Source organism: Babylonia areolata, chromosome 25 (genome assembly GCF_041734735.1).
Source record: "Babylonia areolata isolate BAREFJ2019XMU chromosome 25, ASM4173473v1, whole genome shotgun sequence".
Classification (NCBI taxonomy): Eukaryota; Metazoa; Mollusca; class Gastropoda; order Neogastropoda; family Buccinidae; genus Babylonia; species Babylonia areolata.
In genome coordinates, this window is record NC_134900.1 from 28,210,208 (window position 1) to 28,236,134 (window position 25,927).

General features: G+C 42.3%; 1 protein-coding gene across 2 annotated transcripts in view; it reads left to right on the top strand.

Annotated features, from left to right (window-relative positions):
- Positions 1-25,302, top strand: part of LOC143299727 (F-box and leucine-rich repeat protein 13-like) — a 60,296-nt gene extending 34,994 nt beyond the window's left edge. For both annotated transcript variants that reach the window (XM_076613107.1, XM_076613108.1), the window contains 11 exons: positions 6,190-6,352; positions 8,024-8,124; positions 9,994-10,222; positions 11,221-11,341; positions 13,167-13,329; positions 13,856-13,975; positions 16,493-16,757; positions 18,648-18,728; positions 21,378-21,460; positions 22,392-22,472; positions 23,848-25,302. In XM_076613107.1, coding sequence (XP_076469222.1) covers positions 6,190-6,352; positions 8,024-8,124; positions 9,994-10,222; positions 11,221-11,341; positions 13,167-13,329; positions 13,856-13,975; positions 16,493-16,757; positions 18,648-18,728; positions 21,378-21,460; positions 22,392-22,472; positions 23,848-23,929 — 1,489 coding nt within the window. In that variant the 3' untranslated portion in view covers positions 23,930-25,302. The remainder of the gene's footprint in view (positions 1-6,189; positions 6,353-8,023; positions 8,125-9,993; positions 10,223-11,220; positions 11,342-13,166; positions 13,330-13,855; positions 13,976-16,492; positions 16,758-18,647; positions 18,729-21,377; positions 21,461-22,391; positions 22,473-23,847) is intronic.
- Positions 25,303-25,927: the final 625 nt, after the last annotated feature.

Here is a 25,927-nt window from a genome sequence, read left to right on the forward strand (position 1 = left end):
TTACAAGCATGCGTAGATGTACATAAACCAGTCAGATATGAAGTGTGATGAGAACTTTGAGTTGTTGATGCAGCGTAGATGTGTGTATTGCCAATCACTAGCCAGATGTTTTGTTTCTAGACCTGGAGTTCTGTACGTGTGTGTGTATGTGTGTCTTTATGTGTGTGGATGTGTGTACCCCTCGTGTTTTGATTTGTTTATTCACTCATCACATTTTCTGTTACATTGGTTTTTTATCACAGATTAACGGATGGGTAATTTTCACCTCTTTTGTTCATCATGCTGCTTTTGGTATTCTCCTTGTTTACCTCCCTTCCTCATGTTATCGTAGATCTTCAATGCCTTGTGCAGACCAAACTTTTGCTGCATACCCCCCTGTCATGTAGTTTTTTTGTTTTTTTCCTCCATCAACTGAAGGATTTTTTTTTTTTTTTTTTTTTTGATTCTGCTGCTGTAGTCTGCACTGTGTTCTTCCACCTACCTGCACACTGGACCGCTGTTATTGTCTTTTAGTTTTTTTATTTTCTGAATTATATACTGCAGCTTTTTTGAATCTGTATAAACAGTGTAAACAGTGAAGACTGTGTCGCTTTCTGAAGCTCAGTCATTATGTTTATGTAAGAAAAATTGTTACATTTTAGGCTCTGAACCCTTTCAGATTAGGAATGGTAGAGTGCTAATTATGACCAAGGCCTTTGGCAAGCACTATTTGTGGACTTTGAAACTAAAGGCAGAGAGGTGTACAAAGGAATTCAAATGTTAATTATGATTAAGATTGTTGAGTCCTTGTAATCTTGCAGTATCTAGGGTCTTGTTGTGCCGTATATTGGTTGTTTTCTAATTGTTGTGATTATCGTTGGGCGTTTTCGGGATTTGGTGGAATAAAAAATAAAAATTAAAATTAAAAAAACCCAAAAGGAAAAAGAAGAGTAACCTGGATACAGGAAATAGCAGGTGATAGAATCAGCAACATGATTAAATGGAGAAAAGTCAGAGCTTTATCTGTTGTTTTATTTTGTATCATTCTAGTGGATTTTCAAAACTTTTCCTTTTTATATGAAATAAAATAAACAAAAACTTGAGCATGCAATAAAATCATAGTTTGATGTGATATGAATAACACAGGGTTACTGTACCAGGTGCACCAAAAGTATTCAAAGGCCAAATTACACAGTGAAGTAAATCAAATTCTGAAGTGCTCAGCCAGAATGCTAAAACTCCCAAGTGTTCATCAAACTGAGTTCATGAAGCATTCTTCAAACTGAATTCAACAAATCATAGCAGACTTGGTGTTTTTTTTTTTTTTTTTTTTTTGTTTTGTTTTGTTTCTTTTGTTTGTTCTATCATGCATTCATGGCCTTAAATTCCCATGTGATTACACTGATTTGATTATATGAATATGACAGAATGTTTTCTTCCCCCACCCACCCACCCTCTCTTGTCTGCATTTACCATGCCTTTTCTGGAGTAGCACATGCTTAGTATGGTAGCAACATAGATAACATGCACATTGTGGTCTTCAGTGTGTGGTGGTGGTGGTGGTGGTGGCTGTCTGTAGTGGACAACAATGGCAAGGCTGTGTGCAGTCAGTTTTGGGGGTCACTTGAGATGCACAAGTCCCATGCTCACACACAAGCACATTCTGGATGCAGGGTTGTTTTCTTCTTTTTTTTTCTTTTTTTTTTCTTTTGTTTTTTTGGTTTGTTTGATAGTTTGTTGTCTTTTTGCCAGGTTCGTGATATTTGACAAAACAAAAGCGAACAAACACACACAAATTTTGTGTGTATGTGTGTGCATTAGCACAAAGCTTCCTTGGGGGATACAGGTTTGAGCCAATCACAGTGGGGTTCCGAGCACTCATCTATATATATATATATAAATATATATATGTGTCCATTCTATTTTTAGATCAGTGGGTTCCGAGGGATCCATGAGGGGCTTCTGTCCCGAGTTCAGTGTGCTGTGGGCTCAGATGGGAAGACTGGGAAGACCCACTTGATGCACTGTCTGCTTCAAGAATGCAGGAGTGCTGCTCAGTTTTCCTGATCCCAGTTCCTCAGGTGTCTGTATCTCTCAGGCCTGGTTGGCATCAAGATGTGATTATTACGAAAAGAAGTGGGGTTCCGAGCACTGATCTATATATGTCCATTCATCTTAGATGAACAGACTATATATGATAGTCAGTCGTGTCCGACTATGACCATCAGAACAGCAGAGGAGCCAACTGCTGTTCCGACTGTTTGGGCTAGAATTTGATTATAGTGGAGAGTGTCTTGCCCAAGTTACATCCCCACTCTCTTGGCCAAGAGGGTTTTAGGACAGTCGGCGTTGGGATGGTTCCCAAAGGCCAACTAGCCCACAAGGCTGCATCACTAAGAACCAGTGCAATTTTGCCTCCTAGTTTGAGAATCATAGTCCTTCACAAAAGACTAAGCTGTAAATGGTTTCCCATTGACTGGAGAAACCATTGATAATACAGCTCTCACTTTGCTGTTGGCCCAAATGTAAAACTTATGTCAATCTGTGATATAAGCCGAGTGTTGGGCTATAAATAAATAAGACTGCAGCCTGGTAGTGTTGCCCTAAAGATAAATGCTCCCTCACAGTCAAAAACACAACAACACTACAGTTGAACGATTAATCCAGGTCAGATTGTCAAGGACAGCTGAGTCGTAAGTTGGAAAAAAAAGATGAAAAAAACAAAAAAACGTACCATGGCTCCTAAGCAATAGTTTATAATAATTGTCTCTATCCAGTATTTGTTCTTGCTTGTTATTGTCAAGAAACAGTACCATCACCCTATATCCATGTTCTTTGCTCATTCTTGTAGCTATGAGATGCATGTCACTGATTTGAGTTCATAATAAACTACTGCAACAATGACTAATGCATGTAATCTCAGCACTACAGCTGTGGTATATCTTTATTTTATGAGCACCATAACAGTTATTAATATTATGCATATTTCATGCATATTCCTTGATTTGGTTTTCATTCGTTGCCTCAGTAGTCATATTTGTAGTCAAAGTGTCATACTAAGATGGAGTACCTACTTAGACAAGATGTTAAAGTTAATATCACTTGTTTTCTTGAATGGTATCAGAGAATACAGTATCATCAGTGGAGAGTCAGTAAGAAATCAGAACAGCAGAGGAGGCAACTGTTGTCCCATCCATTTGGGCTTGAATTTTATTGAATGTTATGTTTTAACCCGGTGTTTGGTTGTCTGTGTGTGTGTGTGTGTGTGTGTGTGTGTGTGTGTCCGAGGTAAACTTTAACATTGACATTTTCTCTGCAAATACTTTGTCAGTTGACACCAAATTTGTCATAAAAATAGGAAAAATTCAGTTCTTTCCAGTCATCTTGTTTGAAACAATATTGCACCTCTGGGATGGGCACACACACACACAAAAAAGAAGCCTAATTATATGCAAACTGCATTTACTGTTATATTTATATCTTTTGTATTCTCTAAACTTGGCACTTTGACCTCGTATTCTGACACAACAACAAGAGGAGTCATTATTATCATTTTTTGTTCAAACAGGAACTTCTTTTGCTAAGCATGGAATTTTTATTTATTTTGCAAACGTTTTGGTGCAGATAGTAAAAAAAGGGAAATTACTCTGTAATTAATGCTAGGGGACTTAATTTATCACAAGTGAGTCTTGAAGGCCTTGCCTCTCTTGTTATAGTGGAGACTGTTTTGCCTAAGTTACACCCCCACTCTCTTGACCAAGAGGGTTTAAGGACATTGGGTGTTGGATGGCCAACTATCCCCCACAGCTGCAGCACTAAGAGTCAGTGCAATCCTGCCTCCAACCTTGAGAATCATAGTCCTTCACAAAAGACTAAAGCTGTAAATGAATTCCCATTGCAGTGGACAGACAAATCATTGCTCATACAGCTCTCACTTTGCTGTTGGCTGAACTGTTAGCGAATGTTAATTTGTGATGTAAGCCAAGCGTATGGTATGCAGCACTCATATGTCACACTTCAACTTTTTTTTTTTAATCTTTTTTATTTATTTATTTATTTTTTTACTTGCTTATGGTTAAAGGGACTTTTACTATAGTGATTAAAAAAACAACAACAGTGTCTTAATTCCTGTAGATGTAACTGTTCTTTGCACTTTGCTAGCTGCTAGACACACTGAAGAATTACCCAGCTTTGTCTTTCATTCTGTAGTGCGCATCGTATCAGTCCTTCCTCCTCGTTTTCTTCTTCTTGTATTATTTTTTGCCATGTCCATTGAGTCTTCTTGCTTCCTCTTCCCCCACCCTGTCCTTTTTTCTCCGTCAGATATTTGTATTTGTATTTCTTTTTATCACAGCAGATTTCTCTGTGTGAAATTCGGGCTGCTCTCCCCAGAGAGAGCGCATCGCTACACCACAGCGCCACCCATTTTTTTGTATTTTTTCCTGCGTGCAGTTTTATTTGTTTTTCCTATCGAAGTGGATTTTTCTACAGAATTTTGCCAGGAACAACCCTTTTGTTGCCGTGGGTTCTTTTACGTGCGCTAAGTGCATGCTGCACACGGGACCTCGGTTTATCGTCTCATCCGAATGACTAGCGTCCAGACCACCACTCAAGGTCTAGTGGAGGGGGAGAAAATATCAGCGGCTGAGCCGTGATTCGAACCAGCACGCTCAGATTTTCTCGCTTCCTAGGCAGACGCCTTACCTCTAGGACATCACTCCACTTGGAATCAAGTTTATGTATGCTGAAACGTTTCTCCCAAGCTGCATAATACAATATGTGTGTGTTCTTAGCTGTTCCATATTTTGGGAAGTGTTTTTTTAATATGGTGATCGATCTTATTGTAGTATCATCCCTAGAAGGAGTGTTGATGTGGATAGATTAATTCAACAACACCAGGAGAACGTTAGACAAAATGCCGGTCTTGTACAGGCATACGTGCAAGCACACATGGACACTTGCATGTGTTCACATCTTGCATGATCTTGAAGGTATGTGTTCAGTTGCTTCTGACTACACTGTGTCAGAGTACACCTGGGTTGCCATGTTTGTAACACAGATAAAATTACTACATCAGAACACAAACCATATACACTTTAACTCAAACACACACACGTATGACCACATGTATGCACACACAGACACAGACACAGACATAGACACACACACACACACACACACACACACACACACACAGAGCAGTTTCCCAGAATTGGTATTATTATTATTTTTTGTTGTTGTTGCTGTTGTTGATGTTTTCCACCAATATATTTATTTAATTTTCATTGGATGTTTAACAGTTCTTTTGTTTCACACAGACAATGTGCCTAGAGATTGTTCCTCTGCACAATACTAATATTACTCATATTTTATGTTGTATGTCACCTTTTTGAAAAAAAACAGTGTGTATCATTTTTCATTGTTTTTACATTTATCATAAAATTTATTATAGAAAATCACATTATTGTTATTATTATTTTAGTGTGGTTGTTATTGTAATTATTATTTTATCATTATCATTATTATTATTACTACTATTGCTGCTACAACAACTACTACTACTACTATTATTATTATCATTATTATTGTTATTGCTGTTACCACTATTACTACTACTACTACTATTATCATTATTATCATAATTATTGTTATTGGTATTACAACTATTACTACTATTGCTTCTACTACTACTACTACTATTATTATTATTATTTTTATCATTATCATTGTTATTGCTATTACTACTATTACTATTATTGCTAGTACTTCTATTATTATTATTATTACCATCATCATTATTATCATTACTATTGTCATTGCTTTTACTACTACTACTACTACTACTACTACTACTCTTATAATTATTATCATTATCATTACTACTACTAATATTACTACTGTTATTATCATTACTTGTTATTGCTATTACAGCTGTTGCTACTATAGCTGCTGCTGCTACAACAACAACTACTACTACTTCTGCTACTACTGTTATTATCATTACTTGTTATTGCTATTACAACTATTACTACTATAGTTACTACTACTACTACTATTATTATTATCACTATTATTGCTATCACTGCTATTACTATTATTCTTATAATTATTATCATTATCATCACTATTGTTATTGCTGTTTCTACTACTACTACTACTACTACTACTATCATTATTATTACAATCAACTTGACGGGGTGTGCATGTCAGGGTGACGGACAAGATTGCCACCAACCTGCTGCCCAAGGCGCGCATGTACCTGATCCACCTCAACATGCGGGAGTGTCAGCATCTGACCCACCCCTCCTTCGTCTCCGTCAGCGAGTGTCGCAACATCCAGGACCTTAACCTGTCCGGCTGCCTGGGACTGGATGTGAGGCTTTGCTCTTTCTCTTCTCTGTGTGGCTTGCTGGGAAGTCTCTTGTTTTTTGTTTTGTTTTATTTACATCCAGGACCTTAACCTGTCCGGCTGTCTGGGACTGGATGTGAGGTTTTGCTCTTTCTCTTTTTTGTGGCTTGCTAGGAAGTCTTTCGTTTTTTGTTTCGTTTTGTTTTGTTTTATTTACATCCAGGACCTTAACTCACTCAGTACGGCCAGTCCTCTCTTCTCCTCTACACAGATCCCTCGGATGTCCAGTGGGTGTCTGAATGACCCAACCTTTAGCTTCCATCGTCAGAATTGTGGTATTCTTTGTCAACATTCACCTCTTCAGTATAAGAGCCTTCCGCTTGCAATATTTTGATGGTGGTAATTGGGGTGAAACGCTGTTAACGTCTTCTCTTTCGCCGTTCGTATGGAGAGAGTTAAGACGCTTATCAGCCAGTACAGTGCACGTGAAGGTCTGGGGTTTGAACCCTGCTCTCGCCATTTCTCCCAAGTTTGACTGATTCAGATGAAACTGAGCGTCTAGCCATTTGGATGAAACAATAATTCGAGGTCCCGTGTGCAGCACGCACTTGGTGCTCTGAAAAAACAACCCGTGGCAACAAAAGTGTTGTCCTCTGTCAAAAATTCTGTGAAAGAAATGCATTCTGATAGGTACACAAACATGCATGCATGCACTTCAAGGCCTGACTAAAGCACTTTGGGTTATGCTGCTGGTCAGGCATCTGCCTAGCAGATGTGGTGGTACAACGTATATGGATTTGTCTGAACGCAGTGATGCCTTCTTGCGAAACTAAAACTGAAACTTATACAGAACTGGGGAATCCTCGTGACGGACTGAAGGGACAGGCTTGTTCCTTGTTCTTTTCCACCAGGCCAAGACAGGAGAAAGAGCACCGACCTTGTTCTTTTTTTGTTGTTGTTGTTGTTGTTTGTTTCTTCAAGGAATCGTAAGCACTCTTGAACCAGCAGCTGAGTGTTAAGAGCTAGATTCATGACATGAATTACAGTGTTATTGTTATTGCTGTTGTTGTTGTTGTCTTGATTCTATGTGTGCAAGGTGGCAGAATTGTTAAGACACTTATCTGCCAGTACAGTGTCTCTGAGGGTCTGGGTTCGAATCCTGTGAAGAGCTAGATTCATTACATGAATTATGGTGTTATCTTTATTGCTGTTGCTGTTGTTATTATTGTTGTTGTGATTTGTGTGTGTGTGTGTTGTTTTGTTTGGTTTTGTTATTTTATTTTTTATTTTTAAATTTTTTTTTATTTATGCATTTTCATTTATTTTATTTTATTTTATTTTATTTATTTATTTGTTTATTTTTATTATTCTTTTTCTTTTTTTTTCTCAAGGCCTGACTAAGCGCGTTGGGTTACGCTGCTGGTCAGGCATCTGCTTGGCAGATGTGGTGTAGCGTATATGGATTTATCTGAACGCAGTGACGCCTCCTTGTGCTACTGATGCTGATACTGATACTGATACTGGCAGAATGGTGAAGATGCTGATCTGCCAATACTTCTTGCTGCTGTTGTTGTTGTTGTTGTTGTCGTTATTGTTGTTGTGACTCTGTGTGTGTGTGTGTGTGTGTGTGTGTGTGTGTGTGTGTGTGTGTGTGTGTGTGTGTGTGTGTGTGTGTGTGTGTGTGTGTGTGTGCAGGACGAGACCCTGAAGCTGGTGGCCAAGGGCTGCAAGATCCTGCTGTACCTCAACATCTCTCACACCAACCTGACCGACGGAGCTCTGCGGGCCGTGGCCAAGTCAGTCCACACCCACTGCATGCCTCTCTCACACGTTCTTATAATGGAATAGAATAGAATATGTCTTTATTATCAAGTGTATCGGGGTCACAAGGAATATTGGGGGGTGGTGATAGTACATAACAAGGTACGAACATAAATCGAAAATCATACACTAAACACAGATACAGTAGAAATTAGGATATATACAGGTGCATATCAATATAAAAACTTGTGCATACTCACACATGCACACACTAAACACACACACACACACGCACGCACGCATGCACACGCATGAATGGAAGGTTTCTATATTACCAAGTGTCCTGGGGTCAGGAGGAAGGTGGCAGAATGGTTAAGACACTCAGCTACCAGTATAGAGGGTCCTTGAGGGTGTGGGTTCAAATTCCGCTCTCGACCTTTCTACCAAGTTTGACTGGAGAATCAAACTGAGCGTCTTAGTCATTCGGATGAGACGATAAACCAAGGTCCCATGTGCAGCATGTGCTTGGCACACTGACAAAGAACCCATGGCAACGAAAGTGTTCTTTTCTTTAGAAAAATCAACTCTGATAGATACACAAATAATAAGCATGCTGTTAAGGCTTTTTGCAAAGCATGTTAGGTTATGCTGCTGGTCAAGCATCTGCCCAGCTGACGTGGTGTAGCATATATTGATATTTTTTCCGAACGCAGTGACACCTCCTTGAGAAACTGAAACTGGGGTCACAAGGAATATTGGCGTATGATAGGTACGACAATAAAATGAAAGATGGCTGCTGGATTTTTAAAAGATGAGTGCTGAGCATATAAAGGATGACTGCTGAAAGAATGACTGCTGGACCTATAAAGAATGACTGCTGAGTCTATAAAGGATGACTGCTGAGTCTATAAAGGATGACTGCTGAAAGAATGACTGCTGAGCCTATAAAGTATGACTGCTGAGTCTATAAAAGATGACTGCTGAGTCTATAAAGTATGACTGGTGAGTCTATAAAGTATGACTGCTGAGTCTATAAAAGATGACTGGTGAGTCTGTAAAAGATGACTGCAGAGTACTGCTGAGTCTATAAAAGATGACTGCTGAGTCTATATAATATGACTGCTGAGTACTGCTGAGTCTATAAAAGATGACTGCTGAGTACTGCTGAGTCTATAAAAGATGCACGCTGAGTATTGCATGTGAGTGTGTATTTACCAACTTCACCACCTTTCATCTGCCAAAACAAATTATACCCCACCTTCATGGATCAGAGCATTATGGCAATGAATTGGGGGGTGGGAGAGAGGGAGGGAATGGTGGAGCAGTTTGTTGTGGGGGAGTGGGGTTGTGGTGGTGGTGGTGGTGGCACTGATCAAAAAATAGATGGATAGCTCATTAGCCAGGAAAGCTGAGGCCAACTTGACACCATACTGACACTCGTATCTGGCTATCAGTCCGTTGAGAAGTCGTCTGCTAACTGGTGGTAGTTTCTGAACTGTAACAGTGTATCTTTGATGAAATCATGTCATGCTTGCCCCTACGACATGCCAAATGTTGTGTCTTGATTGATATCTCCCAATGGTTTATGTACCAAAGTTATTACAGGAAAACAGTGCCAGCTTAACTAACGCTGTGAGCAAGTGAAAGCTTGCCATGAAGCAGTCATTGCAGCCAGCTGAGCGCTCGGCTACATATATGAAGTTACCACTTCGTGCAGTACTGACTCAAGTAGCAAAATGGCTGATTGAACACTTCCCCAGGCTTCAGTTAGCAAAGGAGCTCAAAAAAGGCATGCGCTATCAGCCTATTTTTTGATCAGTGTGGTGATGGTGCTCCCGTTAAAAAAAAAGGAAAAAAAAGAGAAAAGAAAATGTACCCACACCCACGTACCGATGTTTCCCCAGGTACTGCATGAACCTGCAGTTTCTCAGCCTGGCGTTCTGCGGCAAGTTCTCCGACCGGGGGCTGCTGTACCTGGCCACAGGTAAGTGCGCGGGCAAGCTGGAGTACCTGGACCTGTCGGGCTGCCTGCAGGTCACCCCCCAGGGCTTCCACAACCTGGCCAACGGCTGCACCAACATCACCACCCTCATCCTCAACGAGTTCCCCACCCTCATGGACGAGAGCATCATGGTAATGAATTGGGTGGGGGGGGAAGTAGGAGGGGGCAAGGGGAGGGGGGGGGAGAATTGGGGAGGGGGGTGATGTTGGTGGTGAATGTGTGTATGTGTGTACTAACTTCACCCCATTTTATCTGTGACAAATTCACCACCCTCATGGATGAGAGCATTATGGTAATGAATTCGGGGGCGTGGTGGGAGGGTGGGGGGGGGATGGTGGAGTGGTTTGTTATGTGGAGGGGGGTGGGATGGTCTTGGATGAGAGCATTATGATAAAGAATTGGGGAGATGGGTGGGGGTGGCAGGAGGAGTGGCTTGTTGTGTGGATGGAGTGGGGTGGTGTTGGTGGTGGATGTGTGTGGGTGCACCAACATCACCACCACCCTCATCCTCAACCAGTTCCCCACCCTCAGATCATGGATGAGAGCATTATGGTAATGAATTAGGGTGTGGGGAGGGGAGGCGTTGGGGGGAATGCGGGATAGGTTTGTTGTGTGGAGGGGAGTGAGGGTGGGGGGTGCTGGAGGTGGTGATTGTAGGTGGGTGGGGATGGGGCAAGGGGTTTCAGGGTTTGAATGTGTGGGTCGGATGGTGTTGTGGGGGTTGGGGTTGGGGTGAATGTGTGTATGGGGTGGTGATTGTGATGTATATGCTGATATGTGTGTGGTGGTGTGTTGGGGGGGTGGGGGGGGGGGGGGGGGGAGTGAATGTCTGTGTGGGGTGGGGAGTGTGTGTATGGCAATGGTTGGGGGTGAGTGTATGTATGGGTGTGTGGGATTGGGTTGAGTGAGTGTGTGTGTGTGTGTGTGTGTGTGTGTGTGTGTGTGTGTGTGTTTAATAGTATTAGTATCATCAACAGATATCAGCATTGTAGTATTCTATGAGTCACATATAGCAGTATGTGTGTGTGTGATTTTTCCCATCAGATCATGACAGAGAAGTGTAGCATTGTGTGTGTGTGTGTGTGTGTGTGTGTGTGTGTGTGTGTGTGTGTGTGATTTTCCCCATCAGATCATGACGGAGAAGTGTCACAAGATCCACACGGTGTCCTTCCTGGGCTCGGCTCTGCTGACTGACGAGTCCTTCAAACATCTGGCCCAGCTCAAACAGCTGCGAGTCATCAAAGTGGATGGTGAGGCCTTTAGCGTACGTGGTGACAGTGCTGTGTCCATCGCTTAGTGAAAGTAATGAAAGTGAAAGTAAGCATTTCGGTGGGTTATGGAAACAAGAACATACCCAGCAAGCACACTCCCGAAAAAACAACAAACAATGTATGGCTGCCGGCATGGCAGGGTGAATAAATAAAACGGTCTTACACGTGAAATGTTACATGTCTGAGTGTGTACACGTGTGTGACTGAAAGCTGACTGAATGACACAGGAAAAACAAATGATGAGCGCCTAATGGCAGCTGTCAGTTGGCTCTACTCAGGTAGGCATCCTATTGTGCAAATGACCGAATGTTTGTAAAGCACTTAGAGTTTGGTCCTCGACCAAGGATAGGTGCTGTGTAAGTATCTGTATCATCATCATCATCATCAAGCCCACAGTTTGTTATTCCCTTCCGACGGGCGCAATAGCCGAGTGGTTAAAGCGTGGGACTGTCAATCTGAGGGTCCCGGGTTCGAATCACGGTGACGGTGCCTGGTGGGTAAAGGGTGGAGATTTTTACAATCTCCCAGGTCAACATATACGCAGACCTGCTAGTGCCTGAACCCCCTTCGTGTGTATATGCAAGCAGAAGATCAAATACGCACGTTAAAGATCCTGTAACCCATGTCAGCGTTTGGTGGGTTATGGAAACAAGAACATACCCAGCAAGCACACCCCCGAAAACGGAGTATGGCTGCCTACATGGCGGGGTAAAAATGGTCATACACGTAAAAGCCCACTCGCGCATATACGAGTGAACGCAGAAGAAGAAGAAGAAGTTATTCCCTTCCCCAGCAGGCTTAGAGCGTCTTCTTCTGAGTTGCCGCTGGTGTGTCACATTTATCAACGTATGTGCTCGTGTTGTTTTCTTGTTGTTGTTACTTAGTGTGGATGATGTCTGAGTTGCCGCTGGTGTGTCACATTTATCAACGTATGTGCTCTTGTTGTTTTCTTGTTGTTGTTACTTAGTATGGATGATGTCTCACCTGTATGTGTGTGAACACTACATTTTTTCCAAGGAACTATTGAAGGAAGGAGGTGGACGGGAGGGGAACACAGAAAAAAACAACAACAAAACAAACAAAACACAATAGACTGACACCATGACAGAATGGATCAGGAAAACCATATCAACACACACACACACACACACACACACACACACACACACACACACACACACACACACACACACACACACACAAACACATACACACACACACACACACACACACACACACACACACACACACACACACACACACACACTCTCTCTCTCTCTCTCACTCACATACACATCACTCACATCTGCACTCACTCATCCACTCAAATGCTGACATGGATCACAGGATTTTTAACATGCGTGTTTTATCTTCTGCTTGCGTATACACATGAAGGGGGTTCAAGCACAAACAGGTCTGTCTGCATGTGTGTTGACCTGGGAGATCAGAAAAAAAAAAAAAACTCCATCCTTTACACACCAGGCGCCATTACCGAGATTCGAACCCAGGACCCTCAGATTGAAAGTCCAACGCTTTAACTCACTCAGTACGGCCAGTCCTCTCTTCTCCTCTACACAGACCCCTCGGATGTCCAGTGGGTGTCTCAATGACCCAACCTTTAGCTTCCGTCGTCAGAATTGTGGTATTCTTTGTCAACATTCACCTCTTCAGTATAAGAGCCTTCCGCTTGCAATATTTTGATGATGGTAATTGGGGTGAAACGCTGTTAACGTCGTCTCTTTTGCCGTTCGTATGGGGAGAGTTAACCACTCAGCCAGTCATCGTTTGATTTGGTTTGGTTCAGGCAACCACCGTATCTCTGACGTGAGCATGAAGATGGTGGGCAAGCTGTGCCCGGACCTGCACCACGTCTACCTGGCCGACTGCCAGAGGCTGACCGACTCCACGCTCAAAGCCTTCGCTGCCTGCAAGAATCTCACCGTTCTCAACATGGCTGACTGTGTGCGGTGAGTGGAGGGGAAGTGTGTGTGTGTGTGTGTATGTGTGTGTGTGTGTGTTTGTGTGTGTGTGTGTGTGGTTGTGTGTGTGTGTTTGTATATGTATATGTTTGTGTGTTTGTGTGTGTGTGTGTGTAAGTCTGAGTCGGTGAGGCACTGAGACAGTCATACTCTGACAGAGTTGAGACTGATAGTGCAGGATCAGTCATGGTGTGTGTGTGTGTATAGTGTTTGTGTGTGTCTGTGTGTGTGTGTGTGTGTGTGTGTATGCTTGTGTATAGGCGTGTATGCATGGCCAACTCTACACTCAAAGCCTTTGCTGCCTGCAAGAATCTCACTGTCCTCAACATGGCTCTGTGTGTGTGTGTGTTGGGGGTGGGGGGGAGGATTTTGTGTGTGTGTGTGTGTGTGTGTGCTCACGCATATGTGTAAAAACTAGGGCGCATTACCGTTTTTAACCGCACCATGTAGGCAGCCACGCTCCATTTTCGGGGATGTGCAATAATAAGTCAGAGTGATGTGTTCCATGCCCCAGGATCAGTGACACAGGTGTGCGGCACCTGGTGGACGGCCCCTGCTCGGCCAAACTGCGGGAATTGAACCTGACCAACTGTATCCGGGTGGGGGACATGGCCATGGTCAACGTCCACAAGAGGTACCAATGATCACCATCACCCTGAGTGCCTCCAGTGGTGGTCCCCTCAGTTTTCTGTTGGTTTTTAAAAAGGTTTTTTTTTGTTTGTTTTTTTGGTTTTTTTACAGAGAAATTGTTCTGTTCTTGAAGAATAGGTTTATTTGTCATTGTTGAATGACTGTGTCATATTGTTAAGACTATGTTGTATTTTGAATTATGTTTTTTTCATTATGTATTTCTCTCTCTCTCTCTCTCTCTCTGTCTCTCAAACACTTACACACACACACACACACACACACACACACACACACACACACACACACACACACATACATAAAGACTAACCAGTCTCCTTTCATTTATTTACTTTTTTATGCAGTGCACATGACTTTTTTTTTATATATATTTGTTTTTTCTCTGTATAAAAACAATATTGTGTTGTTGGTTTCCTGATTTACAGTTTAAGTAATGCACAATAACAAATATTATTAATTACAAATATTAGTTTTGTATGTCTGTCTGTATGTATTAAATGTTAAACTTGAATTAAAAAAAATAAAATAAAATAAAGCTATTAAAAAAAAGGAAGACTAATCAGTCATTTAGGAATCACCTTGATCTGGGTGAAGGTTTATGGGTTAAGATTGTTCACTACTGGTATTGTGCTGTGGCACTTGTACTTGTACACTTGAACTGTGCTCCATGTATGTATGATAGGCATGTCCGACTAAAACTGTCAGAACAGCAGAGGAGGCAGCTGGTGTCCCAACCATCCGTCTGGGCTAGAATTTGATTCCAGCGGATGGTGTATCTTGCCCAAGTTACATCCCAGCATTCTCAGCCAAAATGGTTTTAGGACAAGACGGTTATGGGGTGGTCCCCAAAAGCCAGCTAAACCCCAAGGCTGCAGCATTTCAAGTCAGTGCAATCTTGGCTCCTAGTTTGAGAGTCATGGTCTTTCACAAAAGACTAAGCTGTAAGTGAATGTCCATTGCAGTGGAGAAACTCTTCTTCTTCTGCGTGCACTCGTATGCACACGAGTGGGCTTTTACGTGTATGACCGTTTTTACCCCGCCATGTAGGCAGCCATACTCCGTTTTCGGGGGGGTGCATGCTGGGTATGTTCTTGTTTCCATAACCCACTGAACGCTGACATGGATTACAGGATCTTTAACGTGCGTATTTGATCTTCTGCTTGCATATACACACGAAGGGGGTTCAGGCACTAGCAGGTCTGCACATATGTTGACCTGGGAGATCGGAAAAATCTCCACCCTTTACCCACCAGGCGCCGTCACCGTGATTCGAACCCGGGACCCTCAGATTGACAGTCCAGCGCTTTAACCACTCGGCTATTGCACCCGTCACAGTGGAGAAACAATTTATCGTGCAGTTCTGACTTTGCTTGTTGGCCCGAAAGTAAGCATACATCATTCTCTGGTATAAGCTGGACACACTGTTCACAAACAGACGTGATACGTTATTGCAGGTGTCACAACCCTGACCTACCTGAACATGAACAACTGTGAGCACATCGGCACTGTTGACAAACCAACATGTTAACGTTGTTGACAGGTGTCACAGCCCGACCTACAAACCGACATGTTAACCTTGTTTCCAGGTGTCACAACCTGACCTATACAAACCAACACGTCACCTTGTTTCCAGGTGCCTCAACCTGATCTGCCTGAATGTGAAGTACTGGGATTTTGACGCACCAACACATTAAAACCTTGTTTCCAGGTGTCACAACCTGATCTACCAGAACGTGAATTACTGTGAACACACCCAACATGTTAACCTTGTTTTCAAGTGTGACAGCCTGACCTACAAACCAACACGTTACCTTGTTTCCAGGTGTTACAACCTGATCTACCTGAATGTGAACTACTGTGACTTGACACACAAACTCGTTACCTTGTTTCCAGGTGTCACAACTTTACCTACAAACCAACATGTTACCTTGTTTCCACGTGTCACAACATGACCTACAAACCAACACATTACACCTTGTTTTCAGGTGTCACAACCTGATCAACAAACCAACATGTTACCTTGTTTTTCAGGTGTCACAACCTGACCTACAAACCAACACATTACACATTGTTTTTGGGTGTCACAACCTGACCTACAAACCAACACATTACACCTTGTTTCCAGGTGTCACAACCTGACCTACAAACCAACACGTTAACCTTGTTTTCAGGTGTCACAACCTGACCTACAAACCAACACGTTATACCTTGTTTTCAGGTGTCACAACCTGACCTACAAACCAACACGTTAACCTTGTTTTCCAGGTGTCACAACCTGACCTACAAACCAACACGTTAACCTTGTTTTCCAGGTGTCACAACCTGACCTACAAACCAACATGTTATACCTTGTTTCCAGGTGTCACAACCTGACCTACAAACCAACACGTCACACCTTGTTTTCCAGGTGTCACAACCTGACCTACAAACCAACACGTCACACCTTGTTTTCCAGGTGTCACAACCTGACCTACAAACCAACACGTTACACCTTGTTTTCCAGGTGTCACAACCTGACCTACCTGAACGTGAACTACTGCGAGCACGTCAGCGAGGCGGGCATCGAGCTGCTGGGCCTGACCCACAGCCTGGTGTCACTGGACATCTCCGGCTGTAACTGCGGCGACCAGGGCCTGTCGGCGCTGGGCAACAACACGCGGCTGAGGGACGTGTGTCTGTCGGAGTGCATGAACATCACTGACCTGGGCCTGCAGAAGTTCGCCCAGCAGTGCCAGGAGATCGAGCGGCTGGACCTGTCTCACTGCATGGTATGGGGGTGTTTGGGGGAGGGGGAGGATGAGGGAGGGTAGGGAGGAGGGGGTGGGGGGTTTGGTTAGGGGGGACGTGGGCTCTGGGTCTCTTTTTATATATTTTCAGTTTCAGTTTCCCTAAGGAGGCATCACTGCATTTGAATAAATTCTTTGACTGGCGCAGTAGCCGAGTGGTTTAAGTGTTGGACTTTCACTCTGAGGGTCCCGGATTCGAATCTCAGTAATGGTGCATGGTGGGTAAAGAGTGGAGATTTTTTTTCCGATCTCTCAGGTCATCATATATGCAGACCTGCTTGTGCCTGAGCCGCCATCGTGTGTATACGCAAGCAGAAGATTAAATATGCACGTTAAAGATCCTGTAATCCATGTCACCATTTGGTGGGTTATGGAAATAAAAACATACCCAGCATGCACATCCCCGAAAACAGAGTATGGCAGCCTACATGGTGGGGTAAAAATGGTCATACACATAAAAGCTCACTCATGTACATATGAGTGAACGTGGGATTTGCAGCCCACGAACAAAGAAGAAGAAGAAGAATCTAAATATGCTACACCACATCTGCCAGGCAGTGCGTGCCTTTAGCCTAACCCAATGTACTTGTCAGAGTGCATATATATATATATATATATATATGTGTGTGTGTGTGTGTGTGTGTGTGTGTGTGTGTGTGTACCTATCAGAGTGGATCGCTTCAACAGAATTTTGCCAGAGGACTATGCTTAAATTGCCTCAGATTCTTTTTTATTTCCAGTGTGCCAAATTTGTGCTGCACACGGGACCTCAGTTTATCGTCTTATCCGAATGACTAGATGCTCAGTTTTATTTTTTTAGTCTAACTTCGGAGAATGGGTGAGACCGGGATTGGAACCCAGGCCCTCACGAATACTCAGATAAGCATCATAACCATTCTGCCACCTCCTCCTTTGTCACTAGAAAGCTGGAGAAACTGTAGATCAGAAAGAGGCTGCTGGGGAGGGAAGGGGAGGGGGGGGGCTGTTTTGGGAAGAGGAGGGTTCGAAAGCCAGACGTGAAAAAAGAGCCGAGCGCAGAGATTTGACAAAGCGAAATAGGGAACTCATTCCAAGTGCAAGGTCCAGGGACAGAGAAAGGGCGGTGGTTGACTGTGGAGCGTCTGAATCTGGGAACCAAGAGTCGATCTGAAGCTGATCATAGATTGTATCCCTCTCTGCCCCATTGAGGATTAAGATTTCTTGATTCTTTGGATGTGTATGCGTGTGTGTGTGTGTGTGTGTGTGTGTGTGTGTGTGTGTGTATGTGTGTGTGTGTACCCCTGCTTTTTTTCCTTTTCACCCTTTCCTCTTTTATTGACTTTAGTGCTGGAGTCTTGGAAAGAACGATATTGTATTTGTATTTGTATTTCTTTTTATCACAACAGATTTCTCTGTGTGAAATTCGTGCTGCTCTCCCCAGGGAGAGCGCTTCGCTACACTACAGCGCCACCCATTATTTTTGTATTTTTTCCTGTGTGTAGTTTTTTGTTGTTTTTCCTATCAAAGTGGATTTTTCTTCAGAATTTTGCCAGGAACAACCCTTTTGTTGCCGTGGGTTCTTTTACGTGCGCTAAGTGCATGCTGCACACGGGACCTCAGTTTATCGTCTCATCCAAATGACTAGTGCCCAGACCACCACTCAAGGTCTAATGGAGAGAGAGAAGATATCGGCGGCTGAGCTATGATTCGAACCAGCGTGCTCAGATTCTCTCACTTCCTTGGCGGACGCGTTACTTCTAGACCATCACTCCACATTGTGCAGAAGAGTTTTTGTTGTTATTGTTGTTGTCTTTGGTGGAGTTAGAAAATGTAACCCCTTTTTTTTCATGAAGAAAACAATGATTTATTGTTGTTTTTTTCTTCTATCTTCAGCAACTGACTGATGGCGCCATCAAGAACCTGGCGTTCTGCTGCCGGATGTTGACTGTGCTGAACCTTGCTGGGTGCAAACTGGTCAGTGATGTGTGTGTGTGTGTGTGTGTGGCCGTATGTGTGGAATTGGTGGTGTGTGGCATGTGTGTTTGTCTTCATATGAGTGCGTGTGTGAAGGGGGTGTGGGGGGGTGAGGGGCTTTGGGTTTATGTGTGTGTGTGTTTGTGTGTGTGTGTGTGGGGTGGGGGTGTTGTGGGTTTAGGTGTCGGCATATGTGTTTGTCTTCATATGAGTGTGTGTGTGTGTGTGTGAAGGGTGGGAGGGGGGATTAGGGGCTTTGGGTTTATGTGTGTGTGTGCGGGGGGGTGGGGGTGGGGGTTGTGGGGTTAGGTGTGGGTGTTTGTGCATGGTAAGTGTGTTTCTGTGTGTGTGTTTGTGAGTGTGTGTGCATGTACAGTGGTGTGAGTGCATGTGTGGAGGGGGAATGAGTGTGTGTGTGTGTGTGTGTGTGTGTGTGTGTGTGTGTGTGTGTGTGTCCACTTATTAATGTGTGCATATTTGTTTTTACCTGTTTCATATTGTTGGTTGTTGTTTTTTGTAACTGCATCTGTCTGTCTGTCTGTCTTATTATCTCCCTTACTGCTTCTCAGTCTGCTTGTCTCGGTCCAGCTGATATCCCACTCATCGGTCTGTCTGCCTGACTGTGTGTTGATACTGTCATTCAGTCGGTTAGTTTGTCTGTTCGTTCATCGGAATGCCTTTGCATTCATTACTCTGGCCACCAGGCTGTCACTTTAACTTATCAGTTTATTTCTGATTGAATGAGCCTGTTTGTTTAACCCTTTGAGCCCTGAGTTCCTGAGCAATTTTAACCCTTCTGCCTGAGCTCCTGAGCCAAAATTTGCAAATAATTGGTATTAAACCCTTTGAGCCCTGACCGCCACTTTACCGGTGGCAGAGAAAAATGACATAATGCCCAGCCACCGGTTGAGTGGTGCGTAAACACTTGAAGTGTGCAGTCTCAACCTGGCCTGTCAGGGCAGAAATCGGGGACAAAACGTGCGAGAAAACAACTGTACACAATGCAGCAAGTAATTGATATGCTTGATGATTTATCGGAAGTAGAGTATGACAATGATTACTCTGATAGTGAGGTGGAATTTGAATTGGATGATTTTGCTACAGTTAGTGATGTTGAAAATGAATCTGAGCATGCAGAATCAGTTGATCGAAGGAGGTATGTCAGGTTGAGACTCTGCATGCTTCATGGTAGAAATCGATCTTTTTTATCCAAAGCACATGCACAAAACACAGTGAAAAGGTGCGGCAATGTTGGTACTACGTTCGCTGATGTCAGAATATTACGGTATTTCTGATTGGCTCTTCAATATAAGTCAACCAATAGCTAAACACGACACAAGTGTTTACGCACCTCTCAACCGGTGGCCAGGCATTATACCACCCCTCCCTACCACCGGTAAAGCGGTGGTCAGGGCTCAGAGGGTTAATCTGTCTATATCTGGTTCTGATTGAATTGAGCCTGTCTGTTTAACTCACTCCAGACGAATAGTTTTCTCCCTTGCTTTCCCCAGCAGACGACCCATTTGTTAGGGTTAGGAAAAAAAATCACAAAAAAATACAAAACACAAAGTAACTGATTGAAACTCCCTGTGCTTGACCCACTGACCCCTCTCCTCATGTTGTGTGTACACCCACCCCACTCCCTCTCTTCACAGCCCTCAGAAGCTCAGTCACTGTCAGTACCTTCTTGCTGGTATCTTTCTTCACTGCAGATACTTTATTCAATGTCTTCATCATCCTCATCAATGTCGAAACCTTCAGTTTGAAGCATTTCAATCACTTCAGCAGCAGAAAAAAGCTGCTGTCGTGGATCTAGTTTGCTAAAAAAATTTCCACTTGTATCGCCTGCGATGCCATTTTCGATACATTTGCAGATTAGCTTGTCATGCGGGGTACCAAGGTCAATGGCTGGCCAGCGAGTGTATAGTTACGGAACCTCACAAAGAAACTTTCCATTTGACCCTTGACACGTTTGCAATTCCCGGTGTAGCTGCGATTTTTATGCTACCCCATGAGGAAAACGTGGAAAAATTTGTAATTGTTGAAACCGCTATAGCGTTCCGTCGTCCAGAGCACTACCTTATGTCAGGAACGCTATAGCATTCCATCGTCCGGAGTGAGTTAATCTATCTGTATCAGGTTCTGATTGAATTGAGCCTGTCTGTTTAATCTATCTGTATCAGGTTCTGATTGAATTGAGCCTGTCTGTTTAATCTATCTGTATCAGGTTCTGATTGAATTGAGTCTGTCTGTTTAATCTATCTGTATCAGGTTCTGATTGAATTGAGCCTGTCTGTTTAATCTATCTGTATCAGGTTCTGATTGAATTGAGCCTGTCTGTTTAATCTATCTGTATCTGGTTCTGATTGAATTGAGTCTGTCTGTTTAATCTATATGTATCTTGTTTAATTGAGCCTGTCTGTTTAGTCTATCTATATCTGGTTGAATGGAGCCTGTCTGTTAAGTCCACGTCTGGTTGAATTTAGCCAATCCATTTAATCTACCTCTGTGTTGTTGAATTGAACCCATCTGTTTTATCTGTCTGTATCTGATTGAATTGAACTTGTCTGTTTAATCTGTCTGTATTTTTGTTGTTGTTGAATTTTGCCCATCTGTTTAATCTTGTCTGTTCAACGTATGTCTATGCAGGTGACAGATCTGAGCATACAGTACCTGTCAGGTGTATGCCATTACCTGACCTCTCTTGACATCAGTGGCTGCATTCTGATTACGTGAGTATTTTTAAGTGTATACAGCAGTTTAAAAAAAAATATATTGTTGATACCTATTTTGTGCCTATCTTTAGTCAGAGAGCCAACTCTAAGCACTTTGTGTAAACACAGAGTCGTTTGTACAACAGGCTGCCTATGTTGGTGACAGCTGCCTCTAGGCACTCATCATCTGTTTACTGTGTACTTTCAAACTGAGGGTCCTGGGTTCGAATCACGGTGATGGTGCCTGGTGGGTAAAGGGTGGAGATTTTTCCGATCTCCCAGGTCAGCATATGTGCAGACCTGCTAGTGCCTGAACCCCCTTCATGTGTATACGCAAGCAGAAGATCAAATACACACGTTAAAGATCCTGTAATCCATGTCAGCGTTCGGTGGGTTATGGAAACAAGAACGTACCTAGCATGCACACCCCTGAAAGCGGATTATAGCTGCCTACATAGCGGGGTAAAAACGGTCATACACGTAAAAGCCCACTCGTGTACGTATGAGTGAACATGGGAATTGCAGCCCACGAATGCAGAAGAAGAAGAATTTTACTGTGTCATTAAGTTTCAGTCATGGGCATACATGCACCTGTAGTCTGACTGTCAGTCTCAGTCTGGATATTGATTGACTGATTGATTGATATGGATATTTATATAGCGCCTATCCTTGGTCGCAGACCAAGTTCTGAGCGCTTTACAAACACGGGGTCATTTGCACAACAGGCTGCCTACCTGGGTAGAGCCGGCTGATGGCTGCCACTGGGCGCTGATTATTCATAATTGTGCGATATGTCAGACCCATTATTTGGGGAGTTTGTGCAATATGTCAGACCCATTATTTGGGGAGTTTGTGCGATATAAATATCATATACTATTAATGTATATTTCAAGCAGCTTGTGTTCCAATGTGCTGATGTTGACCTGGGTGCTGTGTTGGTCGATGACAGGGACAAGGCCCTGAAGTACCTGCGGAAAGGCTGCAAGAAGCTGCGCTCTCTCACCATGCTCTACTGCAAAGGAGTCAGCAAGTAAGTGTTGTGAGGAGCAGCCTGTCCAGAAATGATGTCCCCCTAGCTTAGTACCCCATCAGTGCAGCTGCACTGCATTTTCTGTGGACCAGCTGTCGCCCTAAGTACCCCATCAGTGCAGCTGCACTGCAGTTTCTGTGGACCAGCTGTCATCCCAAGTACCCCATCAGAGCAGCTGCACTGCAGTTTCTGTCCCCTTAGTGCTCCATCAGTACAGCAGCACTGCAGTTTCTGTGGGCCTGTTTTGCAACAGCTGAGTGCACTGTCAAAGCCATTCTTTAAATGACCAGAAAAATGCACACCTCATGAAAAAACAACTTACTCTGTCCCATTGAAAACAATCAACAAACAACATAAAGGCTAAAGCCAACAAGCCAAAAGCACTAAGTGAGAAGTGAGAATGCCACTGAATGAGGAATGGAAACTGAATGTGTCCACTGCAGTATGGAGATATCATTCTGTTCTCATACCAAAGAGAAGCAACCAGGTGTTATGGATAAATCAGTACTTGGGGTACACAATATTGAAAACAAAAAAAAGTATGTGGTGAATTGTATAGTAATTATGCACCAATTAAATACAAGATGTCAATTTACGCTTCTGTCTAGAAATGATAAGTGATAAGTGCAACATAATCTTGTATTGCAGTAGTTTATTTAACATCTTTTCACTGTCTTGCAAGTAAACTCTGCCATTTGATTGATATATTGATCATTCTCTTTCGCTAAGTGATAGTTGAATCATTTTGTATCTTTTTCAAGCATTAAGAGGTATATGTATATACGGTGACAAAAAATAAACTATTCTGAAGTCCTGGTATTTTTATTAGTCTCACACAGAAGTTAATGGTAGTACCTGTGTGTCTCTGTCTTTTATACAAGTTCATGCGCTCACACAGGTTTGCTTACACAGTTACCTTTATTCAACAGTCCTCATCATAAAGCCAGTTGGCTGGTCAATGATTTAATGTCTGCTCACTAAAGTGATCTTACATGGAGAAAGGGGGTAGAGGGGGAGTGTGTGTGTTTCGTATTTGTGTATGTGTATGAGAATGCACTCAAACTGTATATATTTGCATATGTGACAGGAAAGTGAAATTTAGAATGGGTTAGGACATTCTGGGGGAAGAAACAAAGTAATTAACTAACCATAAAATCAACTGACCAATAAAAACAGATAGTGTCCAACGTGAGAATACTTGTTGTAAATTAGCTGTTGGACATTTTGGATAAACTAGCAAAAAATATGAAAGTTGGGGATGAGGTGTTATATATTCTTGTAACTGAGTTGTTGGAAAGTATAGGATTGTCCTCTTTAATCTTGAAGTCTTTTATAGCCTGTCAGTTTCACAAGGTGTTTCTGTGTGTGCTTTCAGACATGCTGCTCAGAAGATCACCCGACACATCGAAACAGTGGACTACAATTATGATGATGTCCCTGGTTACTATGGATACTGAGCTACATGTCCACGGCATTATCTGTTGCTCCAGTCATCTTGCTGCTTGAGTGTTGCTGATATTTTTCAGGGCCAGTAATTAGGAAACCAAGCAGTGCAGAGAGGGGAAAGAATTAGAAGAAAAGGCGATGAAGTGTTGGAGGTATTTGTTTGAGAAGCATCTGGTCAAATTTAAGGTCTGTGTTGTTGCAGTTTACTGAAAGAAAATCATGGATAAAGATTAATAAAATTGGTGATCCTACTGTGGAGATTTTCTTGTTTGAGCATAGTGCCCATATCTAGGAATGCAGTATGTATGTTTGAATCTCTGTAGAAATTGCATCAATGTTATAGGTGATAAAAGATCAGCTCAGAAACCAAGCTTTGCTATGAATGACTTGAGACATTTCTGTACTTTATGGAGTTGGCTAGATTAAAAGTGTTGATATGTATATATGCATGATATGCTGTGATATGATTTGCCACATGTGGGATATGATGTCAGATATGTTTTTGTTTGTAAATATGGTTTTTCATGTGAATACATGGACTGAGAATTTGAATACTTATGTGTGTATGTCTGCATGCATGTGTGTGTGCTTGTGTGTGTTTGTGTACATGCATCTGTGAGTGTGTATATGGGTGAGAGTGACAGAGAGCTAGCATATGTATGTGAATGTGTTTTGTTTTATGGATATTGTTAAATTATCTGGATAACAACAAAGTGATTAAATAGAAGTGTTCTGAGATTGTTTGGACCTGACTGCAGCAGGTAGTTGATTACCAAAAGAAGGAGGACCAAGCTCATTGTCATAAATTATGTGTGAGTGTGTGAATTATAGAGAGATCCTGACTCTGTAGTGTGTGTGTGTGTGTGTGTGTGTGTGTGTGTGTGTGATTATTCTAAAATCCTGTGGAATTACATATAACTTTTATGATGTTTGTGATGATCTGACAGAGACATGAACAAATGGAAAGAATTTGTTCAACATCTGAACTTTATTTGTTCTTTTTTTTTTTTTTTTTTTTTTTAGTTGTTTACAAAATGGAAGTTTTGGTTTTGGTTGTGTTGCATGTTTCTTCATGCTGTTTTTAGCATATGAAAAAATAAATATCTTAAAACATCCAAAGGTAATGTAGATGTAGTGAGGTATTTATTTCCTGAAGGATTATATTTTAAGCATGATTGAGAAAAATGTATACTGTATCCAGTTCCACCATCTGATCATCTTGTGATACATATGTATGTTTTAACTTGTTATTCAGAGAATTATGATATAAATGGAAGTTGTTGCTTGTATTAAAAATATATCTTACATCAGATTTTCACCTGTGGGGGGTGTAGCTAGTGGTACTGTTACAGTTTGTAAACAAATGAATAAATTTTATTTGATTATTCCTCCATCTTAAGTCAGGTTTGTGTGTTCTTTTGTCGTGAAGCTGGTAATTGGGGTGTGTGCATGAATGTGCTGATGGAGTAAAACTGATAACAAAGAAGGCTTGGACTTGACATTTTACAGTGCTTCTCTTTGATGAGAAATGAATCATTCAGCTATCATATCAAACCTATGAATATTCACCTAGAATACATTACCAAACAAAAAGCTCTTGATAAAAAGTGAAAATGTTCATAGCAAGCTCTTGATAAAAGGTGAAAATGTTCATAGCAGTTCTGGGTGTGTAAAAATAACAGAATATCGTTACACTTCTACCATTTCCAAGGCTCTGCAAAACTCTCACCCTTTAACCTTCACAAAATTATAACCCCTGCCTCTTGCTCTTTGTATTTCCCAGGTCCTCTCTGTTTGCTATCCTATTCTGGTTACTTCCATCCACCACCAACCCAGTATCACCTGCTGTTTTTTTTCACTCCCTGGTGATTTCTCATCCTTCCATCTCCACCACTTTCTTTGTACCGTTTCCATGTCTTCCCTTTTCTTTCTCTGTTCCCTGCCGACATTCTTTACCTTTCCCATCCGCCCCTTTCATTTCATTCCAACATTTAATACCTTTTGATTCC